Consider the following 23,500-nt stretch of genomic DNA (forward strand, 5'->3'; position numbering starts at 1 on the left):
CCAAGATTTGCAGTCGTAATACTGGAATTTCAAAGCGCGTGCTCAGCTTGTACGTACGTAGTATCATATGGCACACAATTGCAGATACGTTGTGTGACGTAGTCGCGGTATCCCACTAGCCGAGTGCATTTGCTTCGGTAAGTATACGTTGGCATCATTACGGTTCAACCCACGCTTATCATTCCGAGAAACCAGGTGTACGATAAACAATGATAAACGGGTTTCCACGGAGCTGCTGGTGGTTTAATGCATATCAAGCCATTCGTCACGAAGCGAGATATAGGGGGACCTTTTTTTTATGAGAATATCTTTCCGCATGTTTATTTTCATCCTGATTATTTTCCCTGGACCTCTAGAGTTTTGTTTAAATAAAATATTTTCTTAGAGTACATATTTTCTTACAATTTATATACACATTAATTTATTAATTATGTATAATTACAAATTTACCTACATCTGAAGAATATTTCTAATTATAACAATTAAATTACGTTAAATTTTAATGTTTTAATATTCAAATTTTAATACTGAAATTTTAAATATCGCGATACCATAATACTAAATATTTAGATTTATATTAAGTATCTAAATTTTATACATATTTATAATTTTAATTATATATTTAAACGAAAATACATTTAATATTAAATGTTCAAAATTTATAAAATTTACATTAGTATTGATTTTTTGAAAATACATGGAATAATTTTTTTACATTTATAATAATCGAATAAAAATCTCGATCAAAATAACTGGAATATTAAGAAACTATTCGTAACATAAGCATACACAATAAACCGTAATTTTTGCAATCTACAAGAATATATTTGCGGAAGAGCGGGAAATGATTAAAAATTCGCTGTTGGAAACTAGATTAATAATGTACAAAGTACTCAATTTTCCTAAATGTAACATAGTCGTTTACATCGCACAGGAAGTACAACCTTTTCCGCGATATATATTCAAAGTTCGTAATAAAAAAACTACATGAGCGAAGCATATATAAGCGTAATCTATAAGCGAATATAGAGAGATATATAAATTTAGAATGAGAGTGAGAGAGAGTGTGTAAATGCGTAGTGAAGCGAGCCTGTACGTAGACACCCCCACGTCACGTGCACACGCGCCTACCTCATTTATCTCCGACTCGATCACGAGCGCATTTATCATGCGGCTCCGCGGCTGGTCCCTTTTGAAGCATTTGTGCGCTCAAGTTTGCGCAAACACGGAGACTTTTTAATTCGTACGCAGTCGCGCGAAATTTTTTAACAAAGTCAGATTTATAAGAAAATCAACCAGTCCTTTAATTCTAAAATAGTTTATTGTTTAACCGTAAATAATTTTAAAACATTAATCACAGTGTCAATCTCCACATATGTGTCAAAAAAGGCATTGAAAAATGCGTAAATCAATTTCGAAAAAGTTTTTCTTTAATGTATTATTTTTATAATAATTTAAATTTAACAATTAAACGCAGTTACATATGATATTAAAGTTTTGTACAAGATTTTGGAAGTTAATAAATGGTAGAAATTAAGGGAAGTATATTACTTAATCACATACACTCTTGATTCTACGAAAGTTCGAAAGTTCGCAGATGCTGCTGCCTCTTGAGCGAAGGGAGAGGGGTAGAAACGAACGACATAAATAAAATTCCCTGACGTTCATAATGAGTCAAGGGCGAAATGCCCCGTGGAGCACCACCGTTGACGATAAACCGTTTAAAATAAGTGCCTGGCAATAAATGCTTACCCTCGTGCACAACCTTATTGTGGCGTGCAGTCGAGTGCGTTCTCCTTTCCTTTCGATTTGCTGATGCGAGAATGACGTGAGAATGGAGTGCTTGAGATTAATTGAGCTTCATCTATGACACGATGATTGCGTTCGTCGCAATCAACAATTGCTGCTGACGTGATTAGACATGTATCATGTCTAACTCGCAGAGATTATATTATATAAATATATTTTCAGGCTTGAGGTTTTATTTATTTTTCTTTTTTATTCTCGAACTTCAAACGGACAAAATGGTATTTTTCACAATGCAATAATAATACATATATGAATTAATTAAGTAAAATAAAACTGTATTTCTTATCATTTGCAGATATTTTCTTTTTTATGATTATTTAGATTTAATTCGAAATTGTCAAATTTGGAAAACTTGATAAATTTTACATCGAAGTCTTGTGTTAAAAAAATGACAGATAAATATATATATATAATTTATTATACATATATATATTATATATTATTTATTAAATATTATATATAATATTGTTAAATATATGTATTATTTATTAAAACATGAATTGTTAAATCTTGGATTATTTGGATTAACGCATGTTTAATCCAAGATCAACTGCACCGGGGTTTATTAAATTAATGAAGTTTTAACTTGAACGCTTAATGAACGAAGCAAACTTATGCACAGTGTTTCGTAGCTCGGGGAAAAAGTACCGCGTGTCGTAACAACGGGATAACGTCCGTAACGAGAGGGAGAGAAGCAATCTTTCGACCGGCGTATATAAAGTGGCCGTTAAAAATCCGCGCACGTTGTTCTCCCGAAGTGGTGGATAACAAGGCGAGAAGGGTACAACGGGGGGACCGAAACCTAATGAAATGAAAATTGCCACACGCAAATCGTCACCGCGCCGTGCTCTGCGAGAGTATATGATCCCGTTTCGCGCGTTTCGTCGCCGATATCCGACAATTACCATCGTAATTTGCATAATAGCCGCCGTCCGATGATGATTTTACGACACGCCGTTCGCTTTTCGACATCGTGTCGGTCTTGTTCCGTCGTCATCCGAAACCACTCCGGGAATGCTTGAAAGAGGCGACCGACGACGCCTCGAAAACTTTAACGACGTGATGTTTTGCATAGCTCGACGTTCATCTTTAGAGTACTTGAGCCTTAATCATCGAGCACATACATCATCCAGAATGATTTAACTATTTTTTTTTTATTCATCCATATGATAGTAATATTTTGCTATTATCTGAACTAAGAGTCTGCGTAAAATAATATTTATAGTAACGATAATTAGAAATTGATAATTATTTTTTAGGGCAGAGTCGTTTAATTAAAAAAATATAGTAATAATATATTTTATATAAATTTGGAACATTTTACAAGTAAAAAAAGTCGAAACTTAATTATTTAATAGTGAAGATTTTATCTTACAAATAATTTATACCAACATATGTCACAAAGTCAAAGATCGTGTATTCTACACTTATTCTTAGAAATTTCACATTTATAAATTACTGCATCGCATTTGCCCATAATAGAATAGCAGCGAATTGTGCCGCGTTTTTACGAATATGTAGAACAATTTCTTATTTGTGTCGGAGATACTGCACACGACCGAGAATGTGAATAAACATCTTTTTTTTTTCTCGGAGAATCTGGCGCATTGAAACGAATACAAAACCACGAGTCGACCATGAAAGATGAGTTGCCATGGCTGTTAATGATTTAGTCTTGGCAACGAATATGACGCTTTTTTTTAAAAGAAAATGTGGCTTGTACGTGGCTTTTGTTTATTCATTTTCGTCTCGTTTAATGAGTAGCGTGAGTTTCCGTTTCGCGGAAACTTTTATATTAGTTTACTACCATCATTTACGGCATTTTTTTAGATTATGTAACGGCACTGTTTGCGTGAAATAATTACAAATTATTGATAATTATTCTGGCAGGGTCATTAATTAAAAAAAGCATAGTATTAATATATTTTATATATTATACATATATTTTATGTATTATATATATATATTTTTTTAATATATTTTTATATATTTTACATAAATTTGGAGAGAGCACACTTTTATATATATATATATATATATATATATTCAATAAAAAAGTTTTCAAGTTAAATCTTAATTGTTGAATTAATGAACAGTTTTCAGGGAATTGAAAAATATTTTTTAAAACTCCAAATGTAAAATTTTTTAAATTTCAAATAAGATTCTCTCTTTTATACTTTTTTATATCTTTTATATCATACAGTTGATATATAAAAAATGATTATATACTCATTCATTACTTTAAAAGGGTAATTATTGTATTATGGATTTATTAACCTCATCTCTGTAGCAGATTAATAAAGCCTCCGAAATAGCTTCTATCAAGTGTGATTACAATTTTTGCGGCGCATCTCAATTTTGATGGGAATTGCAACGGGAGTTTAATCGCAAATTTTAATTTTAATCGAAAAAAGTTGTTTATACAAAGCGCTCAACGCTTTTCGTCTCTCGACTTCGCACTGCGAGCGTTAATGTCGCAAAAAGGGAAGGACGAACATGAGGGAAGAACGAACTAAAACCGGTAACAAAAGATTACGATTCTGTTTGTCCACGTCGCTAAAAATTATTAGTCCCATTCGCACCCCTTTTCGTCGTTGCTTACGAGAAGCTATAACATTCACCGCTACTTTGTGCATATAAATGCATTTTATGGATGCATTTTCGCCGATTCTTAGAAAACAGGAAAAGGAAAGGGAGGAAGAGGAGAAGTGCATTAGCCAGAGATGATGTTGCTCTCTTTTCTCCGGTATAAGGAGTCGCACGTGACATCGTTGCATAAGAACAAAGGGATGTAATAAGCGCAGCAGCGCGCGCGGAAAATCTCGTCCGGCTTTGTTATCGTAGAGATAAGCGGAAACGCATGAGATTTGCGAGGTCCTCGAGAGAGCTGCGTTTAATTTCTGCCAGACGTGTCTTTGAATGTAACGCAACCAAGCGCACTCATCATGACACTTACATTTTTAAACAATGCATATAAATTGTAGAAAATTAATTTCTTCTTTAATCTTTAATCTTTATGCATGAATGAGAATGTACGAAATGATATAAATATTAAGTTGTACGAAGTGCGAGCACGAAGACACAGAGAGAGAGAGAGAGAGAGAAAGATTACTTTTATTTGTTTTTTTCTTTTATTTATTAATTTGAATATAAATTAACATCAATATTATGATAAATGAAATAAATATAATTTTTGCTCGAGATTTTCTCTTTCTTTATTAAATATGGCTTTTGCAACTTGTCGATTAAGAACTTTCGAACTGTTCTTTTGCTCGCGCTTTAATTTGATCTCGCGTGGAAAATTGAAATTTACATGGATTTAATTTTCGCAAGCAGACGGTGCCGCACGTCGGGCAGGAATCTCACCGTTAATGAGATTTAATATCTCACTCGATAAAGAGAATTCTCTCGGGAGGGCCCGAAAATCATTAACATTATTTCCCGAGGTTTCTCCACCGTTCACGAATTATTGCAACAAGTCAAATTAGAGACGCGCAAACTCTGCCGTTTCTGCGTTCGCGTGGATATCACGTATGTATTAAAACCCAGTGTCTCCCAACTCTTGACTTGTTATTCCGCCGGTGTCTTCTGGGTGGTCTCGAAGTATGTAGTCTCACAAATAGAAAGAATGTAACTTTATTACGACGCCACATGGCCGGAATACAAGAGTCGAAACGTGTCGTAGTCACACTGTTCTTTTATACATATAACTCACTGAATGCTCTCAAAATGGTCAAAAGAGCCGCGTTTAAGGGCAAGAAAATTTATATGCTTGTGTATTGTAGCAGATGAGTCAGAGCTAGAACCAAAAAAAAAAAAAAAGGACAAACCAATTAAGAAATATATCGGAACAAATTTGCAATTTTTTTTCTCGTAAAATAATCGCATTAATATACGATTAAATATTAATAAATCTTAGTTGATTTGAAATCTCGTTAATTAAATTTCCATTAACGTCTACCTAGGCGAAAAATCAAGGTCTCTTAAGCTATCTGAGCCAAATTATCAAAACATAAAAAAATATATATGAAAATTGTTTGCTAATTATTTAAGATTAAGCTATCTAGCCATTATAAAAAATTGCACATACATAAATAAAAACAAAAAATTAATAGTACACAAATTTTTTGCTATTTTTTTTGCTATATTTTACTCACAAAAATATTTCCATTACTCTAACTGTTAAAGACTTACGGAAAGACTTTGCGGAAAGCTTTTAATTTTACTAAATTTTAATAAATTAGCATCATGTTTAATTATCATCAACGGTTGTGTCGATTTCGTGGGAATCGTCGCGATGAGAGACTCTGAGACATACGAGTGTAAAATACACGTACACAGCAGGGTGTGTCCGTAAATTTAGGGCGCGTGCTGCGTACGCGAAATTCATTAGACGATGAGATCCACGCGTTCGCTTTAATATCGAGACGCAATTTAAATGCATATCACGTGCCGCCGCGTCGAGACGGCGGCGGCGGCGGTGGCGGTGGCAGCCGCTAGGATTATCATAACCGAGCAATTATCGTGCGGGAGTTTAGGACCGCGTTCGCTCGCTGGCAGACACGCCGGCGCCCGGTTTACCTATCTCTCAGATATCCGTCCATGCCTGACCATAAATTCGCGTTGGCGAATTTCCCAAGTTACACTCAAGTTTCACGAATGACTAAGCACCGATAAATCCCCGTCGTGCGGCATTAATCCCATCGCAGACGAAGGACCATCGTCGTTTCCCGCGATCGACGTAAACGGCTATGCTATTAGAATTATCGCTGACAATTTATCGGCGTTTGTGTATTTTCGCGCCCGCACGCCCTATTCTTCGTATTGTTTCGTTATTTTGGGATATTAAAGAGAAGAATAAAGGGGATAGCAAATATATAAGATCAAGAGATTCGTTCAATTTTTAAATTAGATTTTTTTTTACTACGTTAGTCTGAAAATTATAAGACAATTAGATATATATATATATATATATATATATATATATATATATATATATTTTATATAAATATTTTTATTTAATATATTAATGTGTATGGATGGAGTATTTTTATATTAAACTTCTCAAATATTATTAATTGCTTGTATATTTTTAATATTTTTCTATATAACATTTTATTACTTACGTTTGCTTAATTTTCATATTATTTGAACGAAAGATAATTTTCGCATTGCACGACGGGGCAAATGCAGCTTGTATGTAGATAAACACAGCGTATAAAGTGCATAGATATAAATTAGGATTCGTATTAGATTTAACGGGGGAGACGGGGGGGGGAGGGCAGCAAAATGCCGTACGCGGTAAAGTGCCGGGTCATCAACGGTCGTGTGCAGTTGGCGTTTATTGTTCTAATTATCGTACGCGGCAATAACGATGATTACCGCTCTCGTGCCATCTTGCATCGTTTAATGCGGACAAATATCGGCGATGGTTTCGCACGCGAACGCCAAATATGCAATTTCGATTCGCGAGAGACGAAGTGACGAGCGTGCTGACTATACGATGGTGTTAAACCATTGTTACCGTCGGAATTTACCCTAGTTGAGGAGCAGACGCTAATTCCGTGCATTTAACGTTAAACGTGCCAGAGCAAACGAACATAATCGAACGCCACGAATTGTACACTCGAAATTCAAGTTCCTTTAATCCGAATATTTCTCGCGTTCCGGGAAATATATTACTATTATATCCTCAGTAATATCCAAAATTTATCTTTTTTACAATTTTATTATTTTTGATTATTTTACAATAATTATTATTTGTATATTCATTATTATTTTATAATTTATTATGATATATATTTTTGATTTTTTTAATTATTCAATCAGTAGGTTTTTACTCGTCGTCAGATGTGATTGTACTGGATATTGAAAATTTTGCCATGTATTTTTTGAAAATTAGCTTCATACAATTTTGATGTTTTAATTCATTAATTCGTTTTACTATCTAATCTCTTCGATTATAATTTGTATTCTCTTTTTGCGCATAAGAGAAATTTATTAATCGATATGTTAACGATTGAATTAGAATGTGCGTTTTTTTGTATTTCCATCTAATACTTGTACTATCTTTTAGGATCACGCATGAAAGCGTATATTAACGTTGATTGGTAATCATCTCGCGTTTCTACCATTTCTCACACACACACTATCTATAATTCCATTACTTTTAGTCGTCGCTATATATTTACAAACACAGTCGAATGCGCACGTCGATGCGCAACTGCTAGATTTGCAATTAATTTACTGCTTGTCGTCTTGTAATGGGGATGTTACATGGTGCTGCCGTAACAGACAGGATAGCAAGGAGGCGCGCAAGGTTCGTTAGGTCTAAAGGAGGTGATGAAATGATGTGTTTTAATTATTTTTTCGCCAGACGCTCTTGGGCTCTCGAGCTAATTGCCATTTGCTCCAATAAAAGGGGGATCTTAGGGATCTTGCTTCTCACTTTTTTCGTCCCTGCCTCACTTTTCCCCGACTTCATTCATTTGTATCGACTAATGATCGCCTAATGATCTTCATATACTTTTCATTTTTCAAGATTTTTCAAGTACTATTGATTAAGATAATTATTATTATTGATACATTTTTTATATTTTTCTATGAAAATGTATGATTTTATTTTGTTTGTAAAAAAAGTTTTTCTTATGTTATGACTTTTTCGGAAAGATTGATTTAATGTGATGTGCGCAATTTATATATTTTTTAAAGATGATTATAAGTCCGTAATTAAAAAAGGTAAAAGAATTAATTGTGAGTCATTTTGCGTCCTACATTTGATATAAATAGAATTGCTCATAACTTGGTGCAAAAAATTATTGATTATAGGAATTTGTATTTACGGCGAAACGAGATATTCTACTTTTAATACATGTATTAAATGCCGACATGCCGAAATCTAATGCCTCTTCGGCAGAAATTTGCATATTACATGGTATAAATTCCGCGCAATTTCACTGAGAATCGTTAAATTGCGTGAAGCTCATGCGTGAACGCTCACGCACGCGCTGCGATTTCCGAGCAACCGAAATCATCGATTTCTTTTACGATCACGGATGTTGAAGCTCAACATTGCGCTTTATCACGGCCCATCGTGTGCGTAACTTTATTTTACAATCTACCCGGAAGCGAAACTGAGACGAAAGTTTGACGTTGAATCGCATTCGGTAAGATTCCATTGAGGTAAGATGTAAATCAGCCGCTATCTCTAACTGGTTTTCTTGTCGCATCTACTTGGAAACTTGATGTAAGCGAGGAGATAATAGCATGCAAATCCAAGAATTTATTTTTGCGGAGCAAAATTTTATTACAAAATATTATTAACAAAATTTAATTATTATTAAAAGCTTAAGGATACAATTTATGAACAAATTTATCAGATACAATATTTATTTTCTCGTGTTGTGTAGAAAAATTAAAGTATCATTTTGTAAAAATTGCTTCTCTCTGGAGATATTTATAATTTATTTTACGTCCATCACTGGTTTCCTTAATTATTTGAATATTTCATTTTATTTTATTTTAATTATTAAATTTTGGCAAACGTTAGGAAGCAAACTAAAAATTTTATTTCATCTGATTTTTAATTAAAAACAAGCATAGTATAGTCAGCATTTGTCGAGCGTCTCAAATTGTCGCCACAACGATTAAAGATTTCCCAGCATTTTCACGGATCTTCTCTTTCCATCTCGTGCCTTCGTCAAGTTCTCTTTTTACTTTTCTCTGCTTCATTTCGATCAGGGACGGAGAATGAAACACATATTTTCTTTTTTATTCGGTTAATTCTTAAATCATTTTTGATTATTCGATCAATTTTTTTAATAAAATTTGTTTTTGAAAGACGAGATATTATCCCTTACAATAGACTGTAAAATGTGAAAAATTTATAAATAAAAATTGACGTTTTTTTTGTTATTTTCTATCAACATCATGTTTTTTTATTCCAACAAAAAAAAATAAATTATTTTATGTCACTTCTGTTTTCGATTTAGTGTGTCATTTAATTTCACAATAGTCACTTGAAAATGTTCTATATCCGTCTCTGGCTTTGACCCCACGTTTCTCCCTCGTGTCTAAACCGCCTACGGCTAAGTGCGCTTCCATCGGAGCGAAAAATTCAACCCGAGCTACGACGGTTGAATCCTCCTCCCGTTACTCTCGGAAGAGGATTCAAGACGCGGGCGAGGCGGGTAATACATGTAACGACAATCGTTTTCGTCGTCCTTCTCGTTCCAAGATCGCGTGCGCGTGTACGTTTTCGACCCTTCTTCCGAAGCGCCCATTATGTTATCGCGCGTCGTTCTTCGAGAGCTCGAATTTCGTTAGGATAGATCTTTCCCGATGAATACTCGGGGCTGCAATTTTGCAGAGTGCAATCTTCATGCCACGCATGTGCACTTAACTTGCCAGCTTCCGTTATATATATTATGTATTAAAGCGCAAGCTTAATCAGTTACTATCTTAAATGAACTTTCAGTTTCTGAACCAGGTCTACTTAAGATTAATAATCAAGCTTTAAAGTAGGATAGTGGATGCGCCATCGATCGTGCAAAGTCGAATGGAATACGAGATACAGCTGCGATTAACTCAAATATTAGCGTATTTGTTCTGATTGTGAGTTACAAAAAGGCAAACGGAAGAAAATGTTACACGGCCATATTTATTCTAACTTGGAGTGTAAATTAAAAAAAAATTTAAGAATAATAACAGAAATTATATATAATTCAACAATAATTTAGAGACAAATTATTTATTTATTACGTAGTTTATTCTTAATCTTTATTTTATCAATTTTTAATGAAATTTATTTTGAAAAAAAAAAAAATTATGATAAACTATAAAATGTGAAAAATTTATAAATGAAAATTGACATTTGTTATTTTGTATCAACATAATTTTTCTATTCTGACAAGTAAATTCATTTTTGTATCATTTTTATTTTTGATTGAATATGTCATTTAATTTTTGATTATACTCAATTGGCCCTCGAAATATTCTATATCCGTCATCTTAAACATAACGATTACATAATAATCATTAAGATCATTAACAACGATATTCAAAAATGTAAGATTAAATTATCGAAAAAAAATCTTTATAAATATCGGAAAGCAATTCCATCATTTTTATCATCACAAATGCGAATAAAAATTACGATGCAAAGGGTTGCGCGTTTGTCGACAGTTCGCAGGGAAGATTACATTGATCTTGGAATGCGACGAGGTTGAAGTATAGCAATTTTGCGCGATTAATTCCGTAGCTTAAAGATCATCCTCGCGTCATCATGGCGAGCCACCCGCGCTTGCTGATTAGACTTTGAAGCATCGACCGAGATAAAGGAGTCGCAGGACGGCAGCAATTTGGACGGAACGTCTCAAACGCGGCGGCGGTATTAGACTACCTGCCTACTAGTTAGACGTTGCCACTAATACCAGGTGCACGTACGGGATAATTACTAATTAACGTAACTGCTGCGGGCAACCGTTCCCAGCAGCAATACCGCAAGCGGCGTCATCACCAGATCAGCAAGGATGCAACCGTATCTAAAACGGAAGAGAGAGAAAGATGTATATATATATATATATATATATATATATATATATATATATATATATATGTGTGTGTATAGGAAGCTAATTAAATATATTTTCGTACGATGTTGCCCAATTACGCGGATTACCTGCCGTTTACTGACCAAATGCCAAGAGAGATTACATTATGATCGGTCTGAGCTTGACTGATTTGAATAGCCTTGTTTATATCTGGAGGGTAGAATTCCTATGTATATTTTAATATTATATTAATTTACATTGGTAATATATGAAATTAATGCAAATATATTAGTTGTGTATTTTAATTATAATCTATATGTTTGGGATATATTTAGGATATAAATAGATTATTATAAATGATGATTTCTCAAGATGAAAAAATTTTTAATATTTTAAAATTCATCATTTATTGAAAGACTAGTGAGTATTGAAAATTAATACGTTAAATAAGAAATGTTTTATTACACATTTAAACGAATCTTATTATATATTAATATTACATATATATATATATATATAATGAAATTTTTTGAAATCTTTCTTGATTAATTTGCTGACGAATCGATATGAGCCAGTTTTATTAAATCGGCCAAGCAGTGCGACTGGTATATGGAAGAACCAAACGAAACACTATTACGTCACACATCTTTTTAAAAGTGCATGACTGAGAAAAAAATCGAATCAGGTTGCACGAAACTGCAGCAGCAGCAGCAGCAGCTTGGACGGTCGTGATTCTGTCTGTGTATCTCTCTTATTACACCGCCGTTGTCGCATTGCCATCTGTACCTGCCCGCCATTTCCCGTGAGATCAAACAATGAAAAAGATAAAAAAAAAAAAACTCGCCGAGTAAATTCCGCAGAGTTTTTCTCTGGATTGTTCATATCGCGTGTCCTCCTAGTTCGCGCAAGTCTTTTCTCTCTATCACTCGATCGATATCGTACCTAGAAAACGGACGTATAAAACGCTAACGTTAGTACGAGATTAGCCGAAATGCGACATTCCATTATTATCAAGATTTTTGATAAAAGGAAATTTAAAAGAAATATATATATATATAAATAAATTTTCAGAAAAGCGGATAGAAATAATATTTTATAGAGATATTTAAAAAATTGACAGAATTTTCATTTACTGCGGTCACCGTATATAAAATTTTCCTTTTTGCCGTTTATTGCATCCCGCCCACGTGATATGAATTCTTCCATCACTGCCTCCCCCCTGTTGGAGAGCGCGAGAGGAAACATTTACAGCGTGTCACGAACGACAGAACGTGCCTTTCGCGCGCGCAAGTATTTGTACACATGTACCGCGTGACGTAATTCGATATTTTCGGAGCCGGTTCGAGTGTCAGGAGAAGGAGAGAGAGAGAGAGAGAGAGAAAAAAAGAAAACCTGGGCGACAAATTGCGGCGTGGCCGGGTACGGGTGGGGGGGGGAAGAAAGGAGGGGGTTTCCAACAACCCCCTCGATGGAACGCCTGCGGGGGGTCCGCGTTCTTGTAACCCCGTTTCGCTCGTGTTAATGCTTTTGGAGGTAAAGGGGGCCCATCCGGTTCTTTATCGACCGGCAACAAAGGTAATGTCATTGGACAGAAATCGCGCGCGAGGCCTGCTTTTCACACTTAATGACATGTTGCGACACTTTATTGCTGACGCGCCCGTTCCACCCGGATACGTTGTAATTAGGGGACGGCAAGGGGAGAACAAGAGGAGGTCTGGCGATCTCCTTGAAGGCGCTTGAATTAATCATCGATCGTGTCGGTTTTGTCGGTTATTAGTCCCGGTAGTCCCGGTAGCAAAGTGTGAGATATATGTGTATATACACATATATACACACATATATCTCACACTTTTTTCGCGTTTTTTTTTTTGAAGATCGTTATTGTCAGTAATATAATAATAATTCTTGACTAGATTCTTTTTATATATATTTACAGAAATTTAGGTATACTTATTTATATATTGAAAAATGAATTGTATTTCAAATTACAAAGTATCGTTTTAAATTAATTTTTCATTAAATAGAAATTAAAATTTAATTTATTAATGAGATTTATTTATTACACTTTAAGATATCGATTATTAATTAATATTATATTGTCTATATTAAATAATAATGTAAATAATACTAAAAAATGGCTTTTAATTCATCTACAATTGAATAAAGTACAACTAACAGTAAGATAATACCGCTAAACAAGATTGATAAAATTTCACATTTTTTAGCTAACATTTACGTGATGATAAAAACCGATATTTTCCGGAAAAAAACTGACAAAACCTCTTTTCTATTAAAAGTATTAAAATAAATAGAAAATTTTTTTCTCGATATTCGTCAATTGAAAAAGTGTTTTTTAATTTAAACTTTCAAAATAAAACCCGTTATGGATTAAGAATCAACAACAAAGCAAATAAATTATTTTTTTGTTAGAAGATATTGAAAGAAACACGCGAATTACATTTATATTGATAAAAATTTAAGCTATATTAAGCTGAATTATCAAAATATAAAGAAATATATATGAAAATTATGTGCTAATTTTGTGCTGTAAAAAATAATTTTTTTGCTCCAGCCGTTAAAAAATTACAAAGAGCTAGATAGCGTAATCTTAATCTAATCTAGTCATTATAAAAAGCTATCTAGTCATTATAAAAAAATAGTGCATACATAAATAAAAACAATATTTCTATTACTCCAACTGTTAAAGACTTACAAAGGACTAGATAACAACTCCTTAGACGATTTTTAATTTATTTTGCGAGCAAAAAATTCAAGGAGCAATCTTTTTTTTTTTTTTTTTTTATATTGAAGGGCCAACTTTACATACGTTATATAATTATATTTTAGTGTGACATATTAATATTTATAGTTTTTGCCAGTATGTTCCAAAATCAGGATTTTATCATGGTTTTTTCCACTCACCGAACTTTTTCAGTCAACCTTCCACCGCACAGTTATTTTGCGAGCAAAAAATTCAAGGAGCAATCTTTTTTTTTTTTATATTGAAGGGCCAACTTTACATACGTTATATAATTATATTTTAGTGTGACATATTAATATTTATAGTTTTTGCCAGTATGTTCCAAAATCAGGATTTTATCATGGTTTTTTCCACTCACCGAACTTTTTCAGTCAACCTTCCACCGCACAGTTATTAAACATATATATATATATATATATATATATATATATATATATATATATATATATATATATATATGACATTAATAACATACGCGATATCCTATGTCACTATATTTCAAATAAAGCAAAAGTCCGTGCGATCTTTATTCTTTATATTTTAGCTAAATGTTTTCGTTTGATATTCGCGTTTTTACGAGAAGAGTAGCGTTTATCTTTTTTTCGCGACCGTATCTTAATTTTTCAGCACCTTGTAAGCGTACGGCTGGATACGCGTTGGAAAAGCTTTCTGGACGAGAGAGAGAGAGAGAGAGAGAAAGAAAGAGAGAAAGAGATAAAATTCCTCGGAACTCAAGCTCTACACGAGCTATCCCTAGCAAGGTAAGCCGCTATCTCTCGACCGGCTATGTACCGGAAGCTAGACGCGTCTCTCTCTCTTTCTCTCTCTCTCTCTCTCTCTCTCTCTCTTTCTCTCTCTCTCGAGTGGAGCCTACCTTCTGGATGAAACCAACCTTCTCCGCTTTTGTCCCCTCGCCTTCTCCCCGGCTGCTCGGCGCTAGTATGTTCTGGTCTTTTTGCTATCTATGCTACCGCGTCCTTCCCTACGGCTACCTCCTTTAACCTCGTGGCACGCGCGCGAGAACCGCTCGAGGGCTCTTACACCCATCCCGATGCATCCGTGACGCATTCCAGTGACGAAGATTTTTATAGCGATATGGTAGACACGATTGGCCCTACCACGATGATGTCCCTCTATTGTCCTCCGAATTGTTGACGATTAAACTTGACAAAGGAACACAAAGGTCCGCAAAGGTCTCTTGGAAATAGGATGAAAATAAAAACTTTAGTTATATTTCCAGAGTCCTTATTTCAAATATTTCACATATTTATATGAATTAAAAAAGACTTTCTATTATTATATTGATTTCGCTTTTTTAAACAATATATAGTATGATTTATTCATTAAGGCAAAATATATTTTTTCCGTACGGTAAGAACTTTTAATGTGAGATCTTTTTTATTCTTTATTTCCAGTTTTACATTTTATTTGCAAACTAAATACGTGAAGTAGGAGGAACCTTAATAGGAAGTCGCATTAACGAAATATTCGTTTCTATAGAAATTGTTTATTGAGTTAAGAGAACAATCTAAGAATTTTTGCGCGAGTTTTCATATCATATTTTGCGAAATGTGTTTTTCAATGTTTGTTAAGAAAGTTTTATTGTTTTTCTGTCTCTTTCTCGCGCGTTTGCGAGTACTGCCACGCCTTGATCGCGGCATTTGAGAGTTCCTGCTTTTGTCCTTGCGATGTTGAAAATAGAACAACGGCTTAAAGTTCATAAGAAGCGTTTAAGTTCACCGCGAAACGAGATTAAAATGTAAAGCTGGTCCACGATAAGGAGTTTTATGATGCGCTATCTAGCGCTATCGTGGTCGCTTTTTCTCTTTGTTAAAGGGAGTAATTAACAGAAAATTGGCGAAAAGTGAAAAAAAAAAGAAAATCAGTTATAAAACTTTTCTCTTGTTTACGCGTTAGCTCTGCACAAAGTGTAATATTTCTTCAAACAGAATTAATCTGTTCTCTTTGAAATATTATGTACAAAGAAAAAATTTAATATAATTAATTACTGTATTTAATGAGAAAATCTTGGAATTGTAAAGATGAGCGTGAGATTTTCTCTCTATTTTTCACAGAGTTGACATAATTCCGCATTTTTGGAATAAAAACGCTGGTGATAAATATCGGCAAAAACTGTTTTTCTTTTTAATATTAAAAATATTAAAATAAATAGCAAATCTTATCTTTATTTTCGTCAATTGAGAGAATTGTGTTTTCTAATTTAAACTATTCAAAGTAAATCTGTAATAAATAATCCAAAATAAAATCCGTAACAGATTACGTATCGACGTAGCAAATAAATTAGTTTTTTTTTTTTTTATAATACCGTTATTAGACTTATTAATTAAAAATTAATATAAAAATTTAGTAATATTTATATCTTCAAAGTTTTTCTTTTAAAGATTTAACATTTTTATTTGAATTAAAAAAGATTATTACATTGATTTCATTTTTTAAACTATGTGAAGTGATTAATAAATCAAAGCGAAAATATCTTTTATGTAAAGTTATAGAAATATATTTTCTATAGTGTTTTTATAGTTTTTTATAGCTAATTTATTCTATTGGATAAAGTCTAGGATAGTAAAAACCGGAATTTACTATGGTTTTTTTCATTCATTTTTCCGGCAAACCTTGGTCTTTCACCATGTCGTTTTAAAGGAGTTTGCATTTATATCTTTTCATCGTTTATTTTCTTTCTCTTTATGAACTCCACATGCTTTTTCATTCCGCGCGTCGCGTATACGAGTCACGCTAGACGTCACTCAACGCTTCTTCATCCTTTCGTTTATCTTTTAATTTATGCTTTCCGCAATACGATTACCGTGCAGTTGTTGATATTGACACGTCGTTGATGTGAAATATTTTGAATTATTTCGCAAAAATATTAACTCAATTTTAATATCATTCAATTATATATAGATAGTAATGATTATTAGAAACTATTGTCTTTTTAACAAAGAGGCATGTTTAATGGTTTAAACAAATTGCAATCGAATGCAACGGGCTTGTGCTGTTAGTTATATTAACTGTGCGTCGCACAGTCGAAGACATCGTTAAAGGATATCGATTTTTCTGTCGTATACGTCTCGCACCTATCGAGACGCGTTTCATGTCGAGGTCGTTAGGACATGAAAACTGGTTTAGTATCGATAATAATGCGCACTATACAGATTGACGCTGGCTTTTTTTACGGCGGAATGACAGTCTGGATGCAAATCGCAAACATTAAAATTTTATTGTTCATTGACAACATTTCTGTAGTAATTATGTATAAAGATTACACAATTTTGCAAATTTAGTCTACTTGTTTCGAAAACTTTACGATGAGACAAAAACATGTAGGTATTTGTACGTAAATTGTTTTTAACATTATTGTTCTTTACAGATTTTTTTAGGCAATATTGTTTTCGTACTATAATTTCTAAATTATTTTGACAATAATTTTAATTACAAGAGTTTTATAATTTTTATATTAATCGAGACTGTTCTTTGTCGAGTGTTTTAAAATATTATAGTAGCAATGAAATATTTAAAATATATATATATATATATATTAATTGAAGATATTTTAAAATGAGTTTTGAGTTCATAATTCAGAAAAGCATGACGTACATACATTAATACAGACTAGATTGATAATTTTAGTAAAATTTTATATAATTTTAAAAAGAAATTATACTTATTGTTAGTTTATTCATTCCGAACACGATAACTTTATTATTAAAAAACTATTAAAAAACACACATTTATACAATTTCTTTTTAACATTATTGGAACATGTTCTTTGCAAGTTTTTTTGTCAATATTGTTCATGCACTATAACTTGTATAATATTTTTACAATAATTTTAATTATAAGAATTTTATATTTTTTATATTCTGTGTATTAATCGAGAATATTCTTTCGCAAAATATTTCAAAATATTATGATATTAATGGAATATGCCTCTTAAATATATTAATATAGGATACTTTAAAATGAGTTTTGTTTAATTAGAAAAACATGACATACGTTGATACAGATTATATTGATAATTTTATACCATTTGACAATATCATTTTTGGGAATCTCCGCGCAACCGACGAGCAAAGCCGACAATGAATGCACGCGATTATATGATCGTTATTCTCTTCTCGTGCACCTCGTGCCGTCATTTAAACATATCTACTCATTTGCACGCCTCCGCGTCGCATCGAGTCGTCAAATTAATTTCCACGAGTCGTTCGTGCATGCCATTATTGAATGTGCTTTCTGCTCGCCTCGCTGCGTCCAACCCCCCGTACGATAACGACTCCTCGGGTAAGAAAAATAGAAAATCAGCCACACGACGGTTGTCATTTACAGCCGACGATTATTTTCGCGCCGTTGAATCGCGAATTCGTGAGAAAAAATTCAAGTCTGAAGCGTATGAAGAGTCTCGGAATTTCATAAATATCCAACGCATCGATCAACGTTTCGTCTATTGGTGTGTCGCTTTTTTCTCGTGAGATCAAAAACTACTCCATTAAAGGTGCAAGCCGTGAAAATTATTTTTTTAAACAAAAATACTTTTAATTAATAATATGATTCGACGAAGTTTTAAAAATAAAAAAAATTAGAAAATATAGATGAGACTATTTTTTATTTTTAATTCCATGAATAAAAAATTTCATTCGAATATTTATTTAAATATCTAATAAAATATCTAATTAAATATCTAATAAAATTGAAATTCACATTTTATTTATAATGTAAAAGGAGTCCCAGCGTTTTACACGGTAGTTGTGAATCATTTTATTCGCGCTTCTCACGTGACAGTATATGCTGTTTCTAAAAGTTATGAGTACTTACAGTTATTGTCGACGCGTTTATCATATCACTGTCAACTCAGTTTGCTGGCTATGAATGTGCATTATCTTTTTCACATTTACATGGGGCTTTACATTTCCCTCGTCAGAAACACGTTGGTGAATTGTTGCTGTACAACGAAATTGTTTCGATACTTTATTAGCATAATGGATATTTACGGATTCGAAGACCGTTGCAAGATGAGAGATATGCAGGCTCTTTGTCTTCCTGTCACAACATACATAGTAGTCACAGAGACGTTATTATGTGTCTAGGGTGAAAAGCGGGGAGAAGAGTGGAAGAAGGAAGGAAGGAAGGAAGGAAAAGACTAGGGTGCGGCTCCCCGCTTTCGTATGAATATTCAATTCGTGCATTAATGCACCATCGCCCCCGTATGTGCTTTTCGATATATACATGTTCACACATGGGGTGGCTCGCGATTTGTTTGCATCTCAAACCCTCGCTGTTTTTTTTTTTTTCTTTTTTCCTCATTTTTTTTTTTTTTTTACCAAGATATCGGGTTAGTTCTTTAATGATCGAGTCCATGAAAAATGTCAAAGAGAGTTCAGGTAAGAAATTTTTGGACTTTGTTGTTTCAAAATCATCGAAAAGAGGCTAACATTATTTTTATATTTTGTGATCGATGGTTTTTACGAATCCGAAATCTATCGTCCTTTTCATTGTTTGGCAAGAACGCAGCCCTGTGAGAGGCTGGCGGAACTAACGTAATTCGAAAACGAGGTTTTTCTCGCGAGAGAGTTCTTGTTCGGCAAGATAATGGATTCACCTGTAGAAAGACTCCGGGAAAACTTGGTGCGGAAACTACGAGTCGAAATTCCCTGTCGTCGTGCACTGTTATTTCGCATTCTAAATTCGCGACGCGGAGAGATGAATAAATCGGCACGTCTTTGAAGAGCTCCGTGCGATCGCGAAGTATCGCGAGTGTTGGATTTTCTTTTGATCAATTTTTTTTTCGGCGGTTATATTTTCTCAGATAATATCTTCGGGTTCGTATTTCGATTTGCTTTTCATACGTTAAGAGAAATATTTTAATCAAACTTTGTTGTTATGCTCACAAAATTATTTGATATGCACCAAACATATTTTTTAACAATTTATATTCTCAGATTTTTCTGTATTAAGACTTAAAAAAAAATTACGTTGATAATCGACAGCTTTTGCGGAATGGATTGATTGACACAATTTTCATTTGTCTGCTTCACAAACTTTACAAGTTTTACTTTTTATCATCGAGCATTTTTCGACTTTCAGTCTACGCTTTTTTTTTTTTTTTTTTTTTACAAAAGAGTACATGTAAATCGCGTATGTAATTAACAATGCCTTCAATGGTGGGCTACATTGGTTTTATCAAACAGGGATGCCCGCGGCTCAACTCTCGCAGGAATGTTGCACTAATTATAACTATTTCCGCCTGACGAGTTAATCACAACTACGGAAAATACAAGCGTGCTGTTTTAATTGTAACGCTGGCGAGTTGCGAGTATTTTATATTTATTATTATCCGTAAAATTAAATGTAGAAAAATTGAATATAACATCTTAACGGAGAAAAATCATTTCAATTACATTTTATAATTTTTCTGAATTAGTTTTACAATCACAATCAAGACTTAATATCAAGTTACGATTAAAACTTATTTGAAAAGGTAATAGATATAGTTGGGAAAAAACGGGTTTTACAATTAACTATCGAATTTGGCGAATTGATATTTATTTCTCTACGATCCTCGATGTTCGTTCAAATAATTTTACACGTCGAACGATCTCTCGTCAAGAGGGAACTATACTTACGAGAGTATTTTTTTTTCCCCCCTCATGCAATTTACGTATAAATAATTTAGCCGCGTGACGTCGGCGTTATTTCCTGTGTGCCTGCGCGGATTAACTTCTCCCAGGTTGGTCTCGAAATTCGCGGATCCTCCTCGTCCTCCTGGAGGAGGAAGCAGCGCAGGATGATCTCCTGGAGCACTTCGTTTGCCGAAGTGCTGTTGGAGATGGAGATGGAGAGCGAGAGCGAGAGCGAGAGATAACACGGAGGGCTCCGTGAAATTCCGGCTGAGAGGATGGATAGGGACGTTCGCTAATCGGATCACCCGGTATATATGTGTGCGCTTGGGGTGCGCGGCTGTTCCTGCACGGAACTCTGAAAGTGCCTTCGATCCTTGCCCCGCTAGACTTAACGGCATAGTTTATGAATTACGTTGTAATCGCGTTAACATTCCCGTGCCGTGCATTTCTGCGTTGCATCTCGGCGCTCGCATATACATGTGTATGTGTATGTATGCCGCATCGTCGCGTTCTCGACCCGAGTGTTTGGTATAATCAGATCAGGAGGATCGAGACTCGCGAACACATGCTCCCCGTCATAGGATACATCTCGAGGATACTTCGTTGCGTGATTTCCGTGTAACAGCATTAGCCTGATCCCTATATGCATAAACGATCGAAAATAATCGCTGATATATACGTGTAAAACGCTGCGGCCGGGGATTTAAGTCGTTGAAATGCGACAACTTTGGTGAGGATACATAAATTCGAAGAAGCTTTCGTTTTTGCGTGCGAATAATTTTTACACATTCGGGGTATTATGATTGTTTAAGACACATCAAACTTAAATCGAAATTAATAAGCATGATAATAAAGATTTTGGAAGACTGCTAATCTAGAATGTTTATTTTAAATAAATTTATATCTAGAAAATAAATTTTTAAAATTAACTATTTAAGAATTTAATCTAATTTTAGTTTGAGCTAATAATGTGGTAACATTTAAAAATTATCTATTAAAAAGAAAAGGGTGTAGAAATGTAGGTCTGATTTTTTAAATAAAATTTGGACAGTTTAATAAAGAGACTTGTAGAGACAATATAACATTTTATTTTTTTATAATATAATATATTTCGATTTCCAATTTTTTTTAATTATTAAAAATGGTAATCAATGCTTTAAATTTATACTGAAAATTGATCGAATCTAAGACGTTATGTGTACCCTGTTGTACGCCACCGATTCGGATTTATTGCATGTTAAAACTAGCTTTTATCCTCGTGCACCTCGAAGAGTAACGGCGACTTAACGGTAAGCTTATCGCGGCGACCTCAAAGGTTGACCTCCACCTTCTCGACATGGAGCCTCGGCTGAAAACTCGCTTTCGACTTGGCTGCCGCTACCAAACCGCAGCCATCTCGAACCTCGACCCACTCATAGTAGAACTTGCGCCACAATTGAACCGAAACTTAAACCCAACTTATCCTGATCGAAGATTTTCCGAGCCAGAAACGTCCCTTTAAAATTTTCGAAAATTTTTATCTTTCTCTTCTCTTTTCTTTCTTCTTCTTTTTTTATTAGTTTTTCACACTCGTTGTCAGGAATAGTTATTGTAAGAAAACTTTCGATATTTTTATTCAATCGAGTATTATCACAATATTTGGTATCAATGTCACAATAATGTTTAATTTATAAATTATATATATATATATATATATAAGTTTAATAAATATAATATAAATAAAATTTTAATTAATACTTTAGATAATGATTTAATGATTATTAAATAATTTAATAAAATTTTTAATTAATAATTTAAAATCACTATCCATAAATTTCATGAACTATATTTAGGCAAAAATATTAATTGTTATAAATAAAAATTGTTTATTTTTGTGTATGACATTTTTTTGAAAGTATTTAACGCAATTATATGAATGAAATTATATAAACGAAAAAGCATAGAAATAAAGATATTCATATTTTTTTAGTATCACTTTATTAAAAGTCATTTCTCACTCGTCAGTTTCTCCCTCTCGGCGATCGAATGATGGAGGATCGTTTTGCCGTATGCGAACAGCCGCGGTAATTTGTTTCGAAGGACGACAAGTAAATATCGTCCCGACAAAACGGTCGGCCGAAAGGCCGCCATTTTTGGATGGCAAAAAATATGGCAGGCCGGGCCCTTCCTTTGTTCCTCTTTCTCACCCCCATCATCATCGTCCAGCAGGATCTCCTTCTCATTCGCGATTTTGTTCTCCTCCCACGTTTGGGAAGTGCTTGCGCGCCACCGGTTGCTACGGGATTGATAAATCACTGGTCGCTTTTGAACGATCACAAGCCGTGTAAAACACGATTTTTTCCACGTGACATACACGCGCACTGGTAATTCCGGTTTATCACGCGTGACGCCGTCGCGATCCTCCCCCGCCGGAACGAAATATAGCGCGTGTCATATTTACCATTATTTTCAAGACTTTTGACGTAAAAAAAACCAAGTATAAAAAAAGAAAAAAATTTCAAAACAGAGAAATTAGTGTTTCAAACGATGATTTAAAATTGTTTTCGCAATGACGTACGAAAAGAATTATTTTTATAAATTGTAAGGAATTTTAATTATTCTTTTACTTGAAGGAATACAGTGTCTCATATCGATACTTTTCAGTATATATTTAATATATATTTTTAATATACGAATAATTTAAAATTATACTTTATCTACAAAATTTTTCTGGTTTAAATAAAATAATATAAATAATAGAG

The 23,500-nt window shown here is 33.6% G+C and overlaps 1 protein-coding gene across 3 annotated transcripts in view; it reads left to right on the top strand.

Moving 5' to 3' along the window:
• Positions 1–23,500, top strand: part of Slip1 (SLo interacting protein 1) — a 198,075-nt gene that overhangs the window by 8,099 nt on the left and 166,476 nt on the right. The window contains exon 1 of one of the 3 annotated variants that reach the window (XM_072908839.1): positions 19,313–19,343. The exons of the other annotated variants lie outside the window; for them this stretch is intronic. Within the exon in view, the coding sequence (XP_072764940.1) occupies positions 19,328–19,343 (16 nt within the window). The 5' untranslated portion in view covers positions 19,313–19,327. Of the gene's footprint in view, positions 1–19,312; positions 19,344–23,500 lie in introns of those variants that run through there. 3 annotated transcript variants of the gene reach the window in all.

Source organism: Anoplolepis gracilipes, chromosome 16, assembly GCF_047496725.1.
Source record: "Anoplolepis gracilipes chromosome 16, ASM4749672v1, whole genome shotgun sequence".
NCBI lineage: Eukaryota > Metazoa > Arthropoda > Insecta > Hymenoptera > Formicidae > Anoplolepis > Anoplolepis gracilipes.